Below are 15459 nucleotides of genomic sequence, written 5' to 3'. Positions count from 1 at the left end.
TAAATGAAACAAAACCAAAAGATAACCATAATTTAAGCCTGAAGCAGGGAGATCAAAACAAAGGAACTGCAAGGCTTGAAGTAATTCTATGAAAGCTATGAATGGAATCTGCCACGTTACTATATTACTACAGTAAGAAATACCACTTTTCCACTTGATTTTCTATCTAAGCTCCATTCTGAGTAGTATTAATAACAAAAGCATCTTTGAAGACTACTGGACTTAGAGGGTTCAGACAAGACACTACTGTAATTTGAAGTAAACCCAGGGCAAGAAAGGGATTTTTCACATATAGCTCCAGTTCGATGCTATTTCTGTTCAATTCTTCTATCTAATTAACAGATGTCGTTTTTATTTTAATATCTAGCTATACTATAAAAATGAGATCTAACCACACAGGGCTTGAATTCAAGTTTTCCATAATCTCTGCGTTTTTAACAAACCTTGATAACATCTTGACTTCTCTGAAAATCTCACAACTTAAGTTTACTTTGAAATTTTTGTTGTTTTTCAGTACGGATACCCAACATCTGTGTGGTCAATAGCACAATGTATACGGTAAGAATGTGATACTTACAGTGCCCTATTAACAGAACTGAAATGTACACCCTTTCCACCACAAAAGCCCTTGAGAAAATTATTTTCCCAATTCATTTCATGTCATTCCATCCTTAACTCTAAACTGAATGTGTTTTTTTCTTTTTCTAATGTCAAAACCAAAACTGTCCCAGAAGAGTTCTTCAAGACGGAGTGTAAAACAAGAGTGTGCCATTAAAAAAAAAAAAAAAAAAACTAGTTGTGGATTTTTTTTTTTTTTTTTTTTTTGCAGAGAATCTAATGCATCACCTGAGCTCAGCCATTATTTGAAATAAGCACTGAAAACCTTCAAAATTAAAGCCAGGATTTTTGCTTTAATTGATATGTAAATATTTTGCTGAAATTGGTACCTACGTCTTTTTCAAAATTTAAACAGCAGCACCACAGCCTTGTGGGAATGCATTTTAAAAAGACTAAAATCCACCTGTAAATTTGTATCACTGCTTATGTATGTATCTCCAATTATTTTAATCTCCATTTGTAAGTTATAATTGTTTTATAACCTCTGAAAGTGTCTTATATGAGAAAAAAAAAATCTTAAACGGAGCATTGAAAAGCGGGTAAAATGCTGAGGTCGTACAAACCAGTCATACCTGCATTTTATTACTTTTTTTATATCACTTTCTTTAGATTCCTCCTAATGTTTTCTGGTAAAGCATAAAGTCAAACAATTCTGTGTTCAAAGAGAATTGAGAAACTCATGTTTCCATTTCAGCAACCATTAATGGTACACAACAATGCTTTCAATCCTGCCAGTAAATTATAAGGACACTGTTTAGATTTAATGTTGTTCCCATCCCCTCTCTCTTCCAGCCTGGAACGTCCATATCAATTGATTCATGTAAGAAATGTACCTGCAGTTCTGAGAAAGATCCAGTGACTAGTGCCAATATTGTGCAGTGTGAACCAGTGCAATGTGAAACATCTTGCCCACTGGTAAGTTCTTATTCTCTAGGATGTCCCATCAGCCCTCAATTTAATAATTTAATAAGACTATTCAATTAAATTCAATTATTCAATAAGACTAGAATTAGCCATCAACAACGCAACGTACTTTCTCTTTCATCTCTATGCGAGTAGGGTCATGAATATAAGATTGAGGATGGAGACTGCTGTGGGAAGTGTGTTGAAGTAGCTTGCAAAATCAAACTAAGTAACAACACTATTCAAGTGCTCAATGTAAGTATTCTATTCAATTTCATATCTCAATTTCATATCTCAATTAATCAATGTGTCCCTGCCTAGTAAGAATCTGTTTAACATTGAAATTACTCTGAGAACTACACAGTTTTCTGAAGATTCACTTGGAAAAAGAATTCTTGATATTTGCGATTAACTGGGTAATGGTAACTATTTATATCTAGGATTTCAGCTTTTAAGCAAGCCAGCTTGCAAAATTTGGCTTTTCCCATTTACCGCTTGAAAGAACTTCAAATGCATCTCAGAGTCATTGAAGTGTGAGACCTTAATTAGCTAGACATTTTTGAAGTAACCATACTATACTTGATCTCAATGGATTTTTTTTCTCTTCAAATCATAGGTTGATGAGACTCTGCCACTTGATCTCTGCAACTACTACAAATGTGAAAAAATTGAAGATCAATATGTTACAGTCCAAACTAAAAGAGTGTGCCCTGAATTCGATCCAACAGAGTGTGATCCTGTAAGTTTTAATCAATTCTTCATGTATCAAATGCAGCTTAAAAGCTCAAAGGGGGCAGGGAAGAAAGAAAGAATGCAACAAATCACTTTCATTAAAGTTGCAGAATGAAATTAATCTTGCTGTAACAATACTATTGAGAGAAACATACTATTTTTATGTGAGCCTACAAGGATTCAAGACTTCTGTGGTGGGGACTCAGCCAGTAAGACACCCATGGTTTCGCTCCGTTCATCACAGAGGAGCCTTCTTCCTAGTATTAGTAATGTTAACTGGTATTCATACTCCTGACTGTCATCCATGGTTTAACACAAATCCTCCTTCTTTATTTCTGCGAAGGATGAAACAGAGACTACTCCTGATGGCTGCTGCAAGATATGTAAACGTAAGTAATACTGTGTTCATGTTTTCCACTTCTGAACAGCTATATTCAACTTCTGTCTATATTCAGGTGGAAGGAAGGATTCATCACTCCCCCAGTTTTCACTTATTCTATTTATCAAGACCCTTTGTTTCAGTTTCTTCAAAATGAAAAAGCAAATGTTTGCCTGATATTGAATACCACAACTCAAGCCACCGATGCTCAAGCCTCAGCACTATCTTCCAAATACACTGTACAGCTGAGATCAAAGAATAACTTGAAATCCCTAAACACATTACACAGTATCCCCTACTGTTGCATACTGTACATATATTCTCAATAATAAGACCTCATGCACAGTGAAGTTGTTTAAGCATGTAGTTCTAAACTGGAGGTTTGAAGCATCTGTTTATTTTTTTCTGTTCTTCTGAAGCTACAAACTGCAAAGTTTACAGCACAAAAAAAGTGATCCGATATGAAGACTGTGAATCTTCTGAACCTGTTGAGCTGGCCTCTTGTGAAGGGACTTGTCCTGGCTCCTCTGTGTAAGTTCCCAAAAAAATAATTTAGCATCCCTTTAGTTTCATTTGTAGCGTGGTTTCTGTTAACTTAATCACAGAATAGCAACAAAGTTAACATGTTCACAATTCCATTGAGTAGAATCAGACTCAATGAAAGAACAGTTTTGCTATTGAAAATGTAAGTTATTAAAAATCACAGTCATAGGACAGTGAGGGAGGGAAGTATGTGTGAAAAAAGTCACTATGGGGTTCTTGGGTGTTGATTTTTAATGAGAATATATGCCTTCTTTTTCTGGCAAAATGCAGGTATTCTTTTGAAGCAAAACAGATGCAACATGAATGTAGTTGCTGCCAGGAGTTCAGCAGCCAAACAAGAGAGGTGACCCTGACTTGCCAAAATGGAACAAGCATAAATTATAACTATGTCTATGTGGAACAGTGCCAGTGTATGAATGCGTGCACTTCACAGATCTCTCAAATAGATGATTACCAATCAAAAATCAGTGAAAAACTGACATGATCATTGCAAAAAGAAAACAGAGCCTAGGGAAGCTAGAATCACATCTTCCTGAAAAATAACCTGCACTTCTTCTTTAACTGATACTATTTCAGTTTGTTATCTTTTATCTTACTTTTTTTTTTTTTTTTTTGTAAAAACAGGTTTTTTTTTTTTTGTTTGTTTTGTTTTGTTTTGTTTTGTTTGTTTTGTTTTTATTTAAATGATACAATTTTAAAGGTGAAAAATAAATGACCATGTAAAATATCTTGCTGTACATTATGGAAATAGGTCAGTATGTATCAGTGCGATCACAGATCACAAAATTTACTTTCTACAAAAAGACTAAAAGGGCTCTAAAAACAAAACCAGAAAACAGTGTAGCTACATTGCACTTAACTCTTGTGACTAGAGAAAGTTTTATTGGATAGCATTTTCATGGATGTAATGCTCTTGACAGACTTACACAGTGACAGAGAAAAGACTGTTTTGCTGTTCATTTTGTCTCTTATTTGATCAATAAAACTTTCAGCATTTTTCAAATGCATGAGTGGTGACTTTGATACTTGTGTTCACTATCTAAATGATGGGAAGTTACTGACAGCAGAGTTCTCTTTTTTTTTTTTTTTTGTTGGTTTTATAAGATCAGATTGGTGTAATCTCAGTTTCCTGTATTATCTAAAAGTTTTTGAATGGATTTACACTAGAGAGAAATGTGGCTGCATTTTCCCACAGCATTTCATTATGTTCACCTGAACTGTTTGGAGCATTTACCATACCAGTATCTGTTACAACACAAAGCCTGATATCTAACCTGAAGGCTTGGCTGAAAAACAAAGGAGGAACTGATTGATCAAATAATTACACATTTTATACGTGTTTATTTAGAAGTGGAATTCAATCCCTGAATGAAATCAGTAGCACCCTCTCTATTGGCCTTCTCAGGCAGGACCTGATCTCATATTGGGATTATCCAGAGGGAGGCTATACACTTTAGCATTGAACTCCATATCATAAGTACAGAGTTTGCCAGACCCACAGCGGGAGCACAGGCTTCAAGCAGGGTTACTACCTATGACAGCAGAGCAGACAGTACTTCCTGTGCCTTCTCTGATAAGGCCACTTGTCATTGGGAACATGCCTGTTCCACAATTTCATCACTGCATTCTCAGACCCTGAACCCCAGGTATCACTCTGAGGAGACATCAGAAGAGCAACTGGGGGTTTCAAGCAGTTTGACAGCTTCCATGCAGCTTTCCCTATCTCTGTTTTCCGCAGTGTTTAGAGCTTTGGGCATATCATGACAGGAACAAAGTGAGCCTGCTGGAATCTAGAACTGTGGTGGCATGCCTAACCAGCACATCTGCCATGGGAGGGCTTGCTGTAAGAGGCATTCACATACACCGGCCATGTGAAACCTGGCATTATAATGCTGAGCTAGCAATCAAAATTTGGATTGGGCAAATCAATGCCTGCAGAGTTCACAGGTCACTGGGTGCAGAACTCAAAATCCCAGGACAGTAACATTAAAAAAAAAAAAAAAAAAAAAAAAAAATCTAAACACTTCTGAAACTGCCTTGAAGCTCAGACTGAAACCAGTGAAATTTGGGTGCATATCCCCTTCCTCTCCACCTCCCTAATCCCTATCCTCCAGGTGTTTGGTATCATGTTCACAGTTTACAAAGCTTCCTTAACTTTTCCTAGGCTGCTGGTTTTCCTGAACTGTGTTAGTACTGTGTTAGCACATTAATAGGACGTTCCAGTTCGAGTCTTAAGCTGCCCTCTAATGGTCATTTACTTTTCTAAGAACTAACACAGGACCTATTTCCTTAATTCTACCGGGGACATAAAGCTTCACAGAGCATCTTCATCCATCAGAGATCAGTAACAGTAGCAGTTAAAAATATTTTGATTGAATGTAAACTATGGAAGATGTAGAGGTTATTCCTCAAAGCTGGATACCAAATGAGATCTCATTGGGGTCCTCAATGGGAACGTACCACATTCATGGGAAAAAAAAAAAAAAAAAAAAAAGCCACCATAATTGACAGGTCAGAAAATATGAGTGTAGTTCAGGTGTGGTGTTTTGTGTTTTTGTTTGTTTTTTGTACTTTAAAACCAGTCCTTTGGAAAATGCTAGAGACCACTGAATTTTCTCTGTTGTCCTTAAAATACAGTTTCTCATTTTTTAAGGGAACTTTCTCCTCTTCATATTCCCACATTATGCGCTTTCTTCAAAGTTTGCTTGGGACTCAGAGAAGAATTGAGAAATAGGAAAAATCACCATAATAAATGGAAGCTGTTCTCAGTTTACAGCATCAATTAAATTTCGTCTAGTCTTTTAAATTATTTTTAGTCTATTTGGCTATATTCTAGTCCTCCATCTGACTGAACGTTGTCAATAGTTTCTATTTTGGAAAGCCTAGAGCAAGCGTAGGTAATCAACGTGGAAGGCAAAGGGCCTTATAAATGAATGCTGTGCAAATATCTCATCCAGTTCAATTCGGTGATAACTAAGTTCTGTTCTCCCAGTTATGAACTCTGGCTACATATTATGGATGTTTGTCGTGGTTCCGCTCGAGTGGGCAGCCGAGCTCCACCACAGCTGCTCTCTCACTCCCCCTCCTCAAAGAGGAATGGGGAGAAAATATGTGAAAAGGGCTCAAGGGTTGAGATAAGGACGAGAAAAATCATGCAATAATTATTGTAACGGGCAAAACAGACTCGGCATAAGGAGATAGTAAGATTTATTACCTATTACTAACACGCGAAAGAAGTGAGAAAACAAAGGAAAAAAAAACAAAAGCACCTTCCCCCCATCCACCCTCTTCCACCTCCTCCCCCCGAGCAGCGCAGGGGAACGGGGGAATGGGGGTTATGGTCAGTCTACAGCACTTCTTCTCTGCCGCTCCTTCTCAGTCACTCTCGTCCCCTGTGCTGTGGGGTCCCACCCACGGGATGCAGTCCTTGATGAACTGATCCGGCGTGGGCTTCCCACAGGCAGCAGCTCTTCCAGAACTGCTCCAGATATGGGTCCGTACCACGGGGTCCATCCCTCAGGAGAAAACTGCTCCAACCTGGCTCCCCTACGGGCAGCAGCTCCTGCTGGGTCACCTGCTCCTGCGTGGGCTCCTCTCCACGGGCTACAGGTCCAGCCCGGAATCTGCTCCGGCAGGGGTCTTCCACAGGCGGCAGCCTCCATCGGTGCAGGGCCACCTGCTCCACCGTGGTCTCCTCCACGGGCTGCAGCGTGAAACCCTGCTCCACCGTGGTACTCCATGGGCTGCAGGGGGACATCCTGCTTCACCATGGTCCTCACCACAAGCCGCAGGGGACTTCTGCTCCAGCGCCTGGAGCACCTCTCCCCCTCCCTCTACACTGACCTTGGCACCTGCAAGGCTGTTCTCCCACTCCCTTGACTCTCCCGGCTGCTGTCTGGCGCAGCGTTTTTTTTCCCTGTCTTAAATATGCTCTCACAGAGGCGCAAACAACATCGCTTATTGGCTCAGATCTGGAAAACAATGGGGCCCTTCCCAAACATGGGGCAGCTTCTAGATCTTTCTCACAGAAACCACCCCTATAGCCCCCTGCTACCAAAACCTTGCCACGTAAACCCACTACAACGTTCCTTTGAAACTTGCAAGTGTCTTATATGTAAGTACTACAGTTCCACAAATACACCAACTTTTACCGAGCACTTATATTTGCTCAGTTCTAATGTGAGATCAGACAAAACCTTTAAATTAGTTGCAAATGGGACATTCCTAAATTCTCAATACAGTCAAAACAAATCTCCACAGATTTAAGTGTCAGAACATTGCCACATCAGTAAATTGCACTAACTGGGTAGTTTCACCATATATGCATATTACTACACGACCTCCCCTAATGCAGAAGTCCACCATAGTTAGTTATGAATTTCCTATAGAATAGAAATTACTTGTCTATTTCCTAATGTAAACAAATGTTTTTCTGTGTTAAGATTACGTGAAACATCAGTGTACTTCATTATGGTAAATATAGGATGAAAAGTCTGTTTCAGTTTCAGGTTATTTTGATACCCCCACACAAATTTTTAAACCTCATGCTACATGCCATATGCTGATTTTTAATTAGAGCTGTGGAAAAATAAATCTTATTTTGCAACTTTCTCTTACCAGTACTATAAAAAAGGACACAAGGCATGTACCTCACAGGGTTATTTTCTGTGCAATGATCTCAGCATCAGTTTCTGCCAGCAGCAGTACACAGGCTGGACTGACTGCCAGCCTTATTCCTGTTAGGGCTCAAATGAAAATTAAATATCCAAGAGGATATACACGTATATTACAGCTTTCTATATGTGGTTAATTACCAATTAAGAATACATAGTTGATGGTTAAACACCTGAAAAATCTAACAATAACCTAAAGTTTCTCATGCAGCAGTGCTTACCACATGATCTGCAATGAAAAAGGGCCTCATCCAAAACAGTAAATTTTGTGAAAATATTCTTTTGATACCAGGCTGATTTGAACCAAACCCTGTATTTAAGAAAAAAGACAGGCAATGTTGTTTACATTGTTAAATACCTCACCACTGAAAGTGCTGATCCGGTTCTAGTAATACAAACAAGCTTAGGTGCTATAGCCTTATTCTCATGACTAAATTGTGTAGATGTGCTACTCAGTTGCCATAAGAAAGCTGCTTCTTAAATACTTCTCAGATTTGTTGGAAGCATTACTATTTCTTGGCTGCATACACATCTCTTTACAAAAGAAGGTTGCAGCACACAATACTGAAATCCATTTTCCTTCTCTCTCTAATTAGACTGTTTTTCAACATAACATACTCAACAGTGATGGGAAACAGGACATGAGAAATCCCTTGCAATCAGATTATCATCCACATAGAATTTCTCATTTTCTCACCTATTTTAAGTTCTTACAGTATCTAAACTGTACATGAACGTGCCCTTTCTAACCAATTAGAGATTTTAATGGTATGCAATTAAATTCAAATTTACACTTTGTAAAAATAACTCAAGTAGTAATTTTCTTCATAACGTTAAGAATAGTTAGAAGTACTAGTAAAAAAAAAAAAAAAAAAAGACATTTTTCAACATTTCACTGTAACTCGAAGTAAAAAAGATGAAAAATAGCAATACCCCCATCCCACTTGTTTACGAGTTTCTCCATATTTTCTGGCACCATTTAAGTTAGAAGGAATTTAGAACTTATTACAAAATTCCATGCCATTAAAACCATGCTGTCATAGCCTTTTAAGTTTTATATTTTCTTCAGTAGTTATACTGCAGTGCTGGAACTGTGTATCTGATTCCTCTTTCTGTTCTTCAATGCCTCTCACTATCAGCAAAAAAGCAATCTCTGTGTGATGATCAAAAAACATGAGGCAGACTGATAAAAACTTTTGTAATCAGTCTGTTCGAGTTTGAACACACCTACAGCAGACTGGTATTTTCATTCTGTAAATTTTTATTAAATGAAGTAATCAAGCCCTAAACTAAACTGAAACTGTTGCCAGTTTACTTGTACAAGATTAAATTTAAAAAAGAATCTAGTGATAATAAGCAAGCTTATTTCACACTGCTTTGATAAAGAACAGAATAAATACTGTTTATAAAGGGAATTCCATTTTGTGAGCTGGCTCTAAAGAGATGCTACAACACATGCTTTAAAAATTACTTAGTGCTTCATTTCTTTTTATGTTTTAAAATAAGCGAATTAAGCATTTCATATTAACCTGAATCCACCACATTAAGCTGAGTACTATCACAGAAATTCTACGTTGTAGACCATGACCAAGAGCCAAACTACTGAAACTAATCCAAAAAGAAACACAGACAGCACAGACACAGAAGGTGAACAGCACAGTGCGTTAAAAAATACAATAAACTTATTTTATAATTGGAATAAATTTAAAGTAAATTCAATCATCCCTCATTCACTTCCAATGAAGACCGCATTACAATTTAAAAGGTTGCTCAGTCTGCTTCATATTCCAGATTATCACACTCAATACTTTAAAAATATGTTCTAAATGAATTCTTCAAATATTTCATACAGCAATATTTTCATGGTTCTCCCACACATGGAAATACAAATGTAATGAAGATCAATTTCAATCTACTTGCTTCTACAACCTCACTATTGCAATTTATTTGCAGCTTTTTCTTCAAAAGTTACAGTGTACTATAAAGTACAGCCTGCTTTCCTTACAAAATTAATTCTACATTTTGGCAAATAGAAAAACAACAACAACAACAAACACCTTCTGGCGTATACAAACAGTAGTATGGAAATAGTTCAATTTGGGTTTCTGAACAAGCTTCCTGAAGACCTGGGAGAGAAGGCTGAAATCGCCAGTAGGCTACACCTTAAAACTACTAATAATGCTTATTCTTCCTGCTTACCCCCCCCCCCCCCCCCCCCCCCCCCCCCCCCCCCCCCCCCCAAAAACAAACAAACAAACAAACAAACAAAAAAAAAAACTCATATTTGCATTTCTTCCTAGAGGCCCTGTTTTCACTGATATACTTACATGTTTTAAGAATTCAGAATACACTGTTTTCTACTTACACCCCCAAATTGCATCACTGGTTGATAAGCACTGAAATGAAAACGCTAATAAATACTAACATGTTAAATAGATGTTTTAGCAATCACAGGAACACCAGCATTTGCTTAGGTAAAATAATTCTCACGTTCCTCATCTCTCACAGTGTGCTGAGAAATGTGAGAGCAAATGGTAAGTTTCAGAACTCAAATCAGGATAGGCACTGCCACTCAATGGTTACAAGAAGGCACGATTTGAACTCGATTTCATTTCAAACTAGTTACAGAATCACAGAATTTCTAGGTTGGAAGAGACCTCAAGATCATTGAGTCCAACCTCTGACCTAACACTAACAAGTCCTCCACTAAACCATATCACTAAGCTCTACATCTAAACGTCTACTAAAGACCTCCAGGGATGGTGACTCCACCACTTCCCTGGGCAGCCCATTCCAATGCCTCATAACCCCCTTGGTAAAGAAGTTCTTCCCAATATCCAATCTAAAGCACCCCTTGTGCAACTTTAGCCCATTCCCCGCCCTGCTCTGTGCTGTGCGGCCTCACCTCGGGCACTGTGTGCGGTTCTGGGCACCACAGCACAAAAAGGACATGAAACTGTCGGAGAGTGTCCAGAGGAGGGCTACAGGATGGTGAAGGGCCCAGAGGGGAAGACGTACGAGGAGCAGCTGAGGGCACTGGGCCTCTTCATCCTGGAAGAGGCTGAGGAGAGGCCTCATCGCAACCTACAGCTTCCTCACGACAGGGAGCGGAGGGGCAGGTCTCTTCTCTTTAGTGACCAGTGACAAGACCCAAGAGAATCGGGTCAAGCTGAGGCAGGGGAGGTTGGGGCTGGACATCAGGAAGAGGTTCCTCACCGAGAGGGTGGTCACACACAGGGACAGGAGTTTAAGAAGCATTTGGATGTGATGGGAGCCTTCGGGCTCCCAGGGCATGGTTCGCCTCGTGTTGCACAAGTCCCCCTTCAGACTCCATGCAGCACACCGGCAACACGTGGCGCTGAGGATGGTGCTGAGCTGTTCTCCTTGCCCTGCGAGAGGAGCCAGGACACGCAGCAGAACTGCAGCTCCAGAAGGAGTGCAATTGGAGCCCATGGAATCAGCTCCTCAGCTAAATGCTCCCCGGGGCTGTGGCATTTCCTGACCTGGTGTGGTACAGACAGTCACAGACAAAGCGTTTGTTCAAATAAACAACACATTTTCCAATTTTTGCAGAGCTCAGAGCTCCTGGAGTGAGTGGACACTCCCCAGGAGCCCAGATGGTCACTATCCAGGTGGAAAGAGGAGTCTCTGCTTCAAGCTTCCCTGCAGCAGTGTCTTCAGCTGCATGGGGTGTGCCTCCCCCAGGGGTGGTTTTGCTGCAGAGACGACATGGAGGAGCAATTCCCAGCTGAGCAGCATCTTCTCCATGGGCAGCGTGCTCAGCTCTGGGGCATGTGGCAAGCAGGGTGTCACTCCTTCAGCTTCGCAGCCACTGAAATCATTGCTGGTGAAATCCCTCCTGTGTGTGCTTGCCACGAGGATGGTGGTCAGGTCAGGAGGTGGGTGACAGCGGTCGTTGAGGCACGGGTGGCAAAGTTGGTGCCTACCAAGATACAGACACAGAGCTGCAGATGTCTCACCGGCCGCTGCAGGTACTCACTGACGAATCTCCAGGCATCCAGAATGTCACTGGGGTCTTCCTCGGAGTCGTCGTCCTTCCTTCCGGAGACGCCTTTCTTGGTTCTGCTGCACCGCTCATGGAAGAATTTCATGAGCATGCAGCAGAGCACAAAGAACAGGATGATCTCTCCGGTCAGGACCCAGAACCGCCAGTGCTGCAGCACCAACAGGAGCAGGGTTCCCACACGTGCCCAGCCATGCTCCTGATCCCTCTGCTCGATTTCCAGCAGCAGCTGCGTCATGCGAGCCTGCAGCTCCTCTGCACGCTGCTGCATACGCGCGGTTGTAGCCACGACGAGTTCATCGCCAACTTTCTGTGGGCTCTGAATTAAGCCCAGGAAAGTCAACGCGAAGAAGATTTCCGAAACCATGGTCTGCAAGAGTTGAGAGAGAAGGGGGTCAGCTGGGTGGGACCTGGCTGGCAGCCGAGGGAGCCGGGGCAGGAGCCGCAGACCCCCGGGGTCAGGTAGGAGAGGGGGTGAGGGAGCTGGGAGGCAGCAGGGACTGCGGCCAGAGCTGGCGGTGACAGCCACGAGCCCTGCCCTGAATGGCTGGGCCCTCGCTGCAGGCTTAGCAGCCCTCAGGGGCCTGGTGTTTGTGCCCCGGCCCTGGCCCAGCCCAGCCTACCCCCCGCTGCTTCACTCACCTTGCCAATGGCTCAGGACAAAGTGAAGCAGCGCTGCCCGTGGCTGCCTTAAAAGCAGTCCCCCCATTGTGACATGTCTTCTGTGCTGGAACCCGCTGGCTAGCCCTGCTACCAATACTCAACCAATACTCCCAGGTCCTTCTCTGCCTGGCAGCTCTCCAACCACTCATCTCCCAGCCTGTAGCACTGCTTGGGGTTGTTGTGCCCCAGGTGCAGGACCCGGCACTTGGCCTTGTTGAACTTCATGCAGTTGACTTCAGCCCATCGGTGCAGCCTATCCAGATCCTCCTGCAGAGCCTTCCTGCCCTCGAACAGATCGACACACGCACCTAACTTGGTGTCATCTGCGAACTTACTGAGGGTGCACTCAATGCCCTCATCCAGATCATCGATGAAGATATTAAAGAGGACCGGCCCCAGCATCGAGCCCTGGGGAACACCACTAGTAACCGGCCTCCAACTGGATAAGTTACTCAGAAAACATCTTTAAAATTCATTGATTTATTTAATACTAGCACAAAGCCAGTTCATGTTGTAACTAAAATAGCATGTAACAAGGTTTATTTTGTACCTCTTCACCAGGACACCACTCTTACCTAGAGAATTCTCATTCCCTTCGCACTACGCAGTATTTCCTCCAACCCCACACACAACGGTTCTTCCTTACTCCCCCAACTCCATCCTTTGAACACTGCAACCCCACTACTCCCTCATTCTGTCCTCTACATCTGCAATATCATAACATCTTCTGGAATAGCACCTAGAGGAGTTAGAAACAGGTATTTACCTGGAAGTGCTTAAATACTTCTGAGCACTTACTGTGCTAGCAGTCCCACCTGATGATCACATTAAGAATGTAAGTGTAGCTTCTTAAACATTTGACACTATATTGAAGACAGTAATTAATACTTAATGAGTTCTGTATCAGTCTACAGATACCCAACTTCTGGTGTTCTCCAAAAGAGACATAATACAGTTTCATTTAGATGATACATTTATTAAATTAGAATGAAAAAGTTATTGTATTCTAGAGTGCAAGAAACACATTTGGACACTGGACCTCCATACAGAGAGAAACAATGTCTTCAGAATTATTACAGCAAAAAAACATCCTCTGTACAGTATTACAGATCAACCAAATAAGCAATAACATTTGTAAGAGAAAAAACATTCAGTACCATCAGCAGATGCAAACAGCAGTAGAGAAGAAAGCGGCAAGGATCTAGCTAGACAAAAAATGTTCCTATCTTTAGCAAGTTCAGGATCTTGGCAGTACTCACACTAGTACTAAAGGCATTAACTTTTAGCAGACGCCAGTCTTACATCTGGCTTTGGCTCCAAGCTGTTTGAAGCCGTTGAGCAGAAGAGCAGTGTCAAACAATATTATCCCACTCGCATTTCATCAAAAGCTACAATCATAATGAGTGACAATTTATCTACATCAAGAAACAGACTTTTGGTTCCAATGCCTTCATTTCACAGACCCCAGAAAAAACAACTACTCCCTGCCTTTTCTCATCTCTCTCCAATTCAAACCTGACGACAAGCAGTTTGACAGAGGATATGTATGTGAAAAAGCCAAGTAGACTGACGATCAGTGTTTTGTTCTGTTTTTAAAGAGTAAAACATCTTGAAATCAGAATTTCAGCTATAATGCTTAATTAAATCAAGACAAATCCCCAGAATATTTAAGTGTAGTTTAAAATGCAGAAATCCCTCTACTGGCCATAAAGCTCCTACATGCCCCATCTCCAACTCATACCAACCCTGTTTTGCATAACAGTTGCATAAAACAAGCCACCAATACCAACAAAAAGAACTAAGAACAGGAGCTACAACTCACTCAGAGACCTGGAACTTTGTACATGAATAAGTCCAGCTAACATTCTCGCATATCTCTCCTGATTTTTAGGATAGAAAGGTGTTAATTCTCTGCTTGAAATAGAGCTGTAATAGGACGCAGTACAATTTACCAGCCATTAAGTTGAACCACAACTGCTTGCTTTTATAAAAAGCTGTTATAGCAGATCCCAACATTTTAATATAAAAATTTAAATATATACATTTTCCCTGAATTGTTCTATCCCTATCAATTCATGCTGAATAAGTTAGAGCAAGGGACTCTTCCTGGAGACAGCTAAGCATTAGATCTTTACCAAGATTTACTCTCTTGATCAACGATGTCACAAGTCTCTGTGCTATGAAGATAAAGACCAAATGCCTCCACACCTATTCAACCACAAAATTTACAGTGATTGCAGGGAAGGTACAAGACTAGTTTCTTGATGAACACCCGTTTTAGTTTAGATAAACAAGATGTGGTGACTCTACTACTAAAGCACAAAGAAACTGCAGCCTTGAATCTCATTATTGGAAAGACAATGGGAGGATGTATAAAGACATTTAGGCTCTCAAAGGTAAATTTAAGACCATAGGGGATTTGTAACAAAATGTAAAATTGTTCATTATGAACAGACAGCTTTAAAAGATCAGGAACTGGGATGATTTTTGGTACTATATTTTAAAAGTTTCAGTATCATTTTTAATCATAAAAAAATAAATATTCATATTCTACCATCAGTGCTACCAAAAGGCTTCTTAAATGTAGGTGGGAAAAAACTTTTCAGCAGATATGAAAAAGAATATTTTAAGTGTGGGACACGCAACAAAGTACAGGGAAGAAGAGAATAAGGGTCCCTTTTCCCTATTCCAAACCTGGCTTTAAAGTTTTCATGAATCACTCAAGAGCCTGGATTTCAAATGTACATTCATTCCAACTCTTGAAAATATAAAAGAGTATGGCTATTGTATAAAGTATTCGAACACAAACATTAAAAAGATAAAACAGCAACATTGCACATCACTGGAAAAAATAAACTGGTGCATACTACTTAAAGTGCATTACTTTACCATCTACACAAACAGACACTGCAGAAACTTAACCA

General features: G+C 40.6%; 1 protein-coding gene across 1 annotated transcript in view; it reads left to right on the top strand.

Moving 5' to 3' along the window:
* The window catches only part of LOC116489534 (mucin-2-like), a 42210-nt gene extending 38551 nt beyond the window's left edge, over window positions 1-3659 (top strand). Inside the window, 7 exon segments of the mRNA XM_032187961.1 lie at window positions 515-558; window positions 1411-1533; window positions 1678-1776; window positions 2138-2260; window positions 2597-2642; window positions 3052-3163; window positions 3446-3659. Coding sequence (XP_032043852.1) covers window positions 515-558; window positions 1411-1533; window positions 1678-1776; window positions 2138-2260; window positions 2597-2642; window positions 3052-3163; window positions 3446-3659 — 761 coding nt within the window.
* Window positions 3660-15459: the final 11800 nt, after the last annotated feature.

The sequence above is a fragment of the Aythya fuligula genome, chromosome 5 (genome assembly GCF_009819795.1).
Source record: "Aythya fuligula isolate bAytFul2 chromosome 5, bAytFul2.pri, whole genome shotgun sequence".
Lineage (NCBI taxonomy): Eukaryota > Metazoa > Chordata > Aves > Anseriformes > Anatidae > Aythya > Aythya fuligula.
Note: the sequence above shows the minus strand (reverse complement) of the source record. Positions and strands in the feature narration are given on the sequence as shown.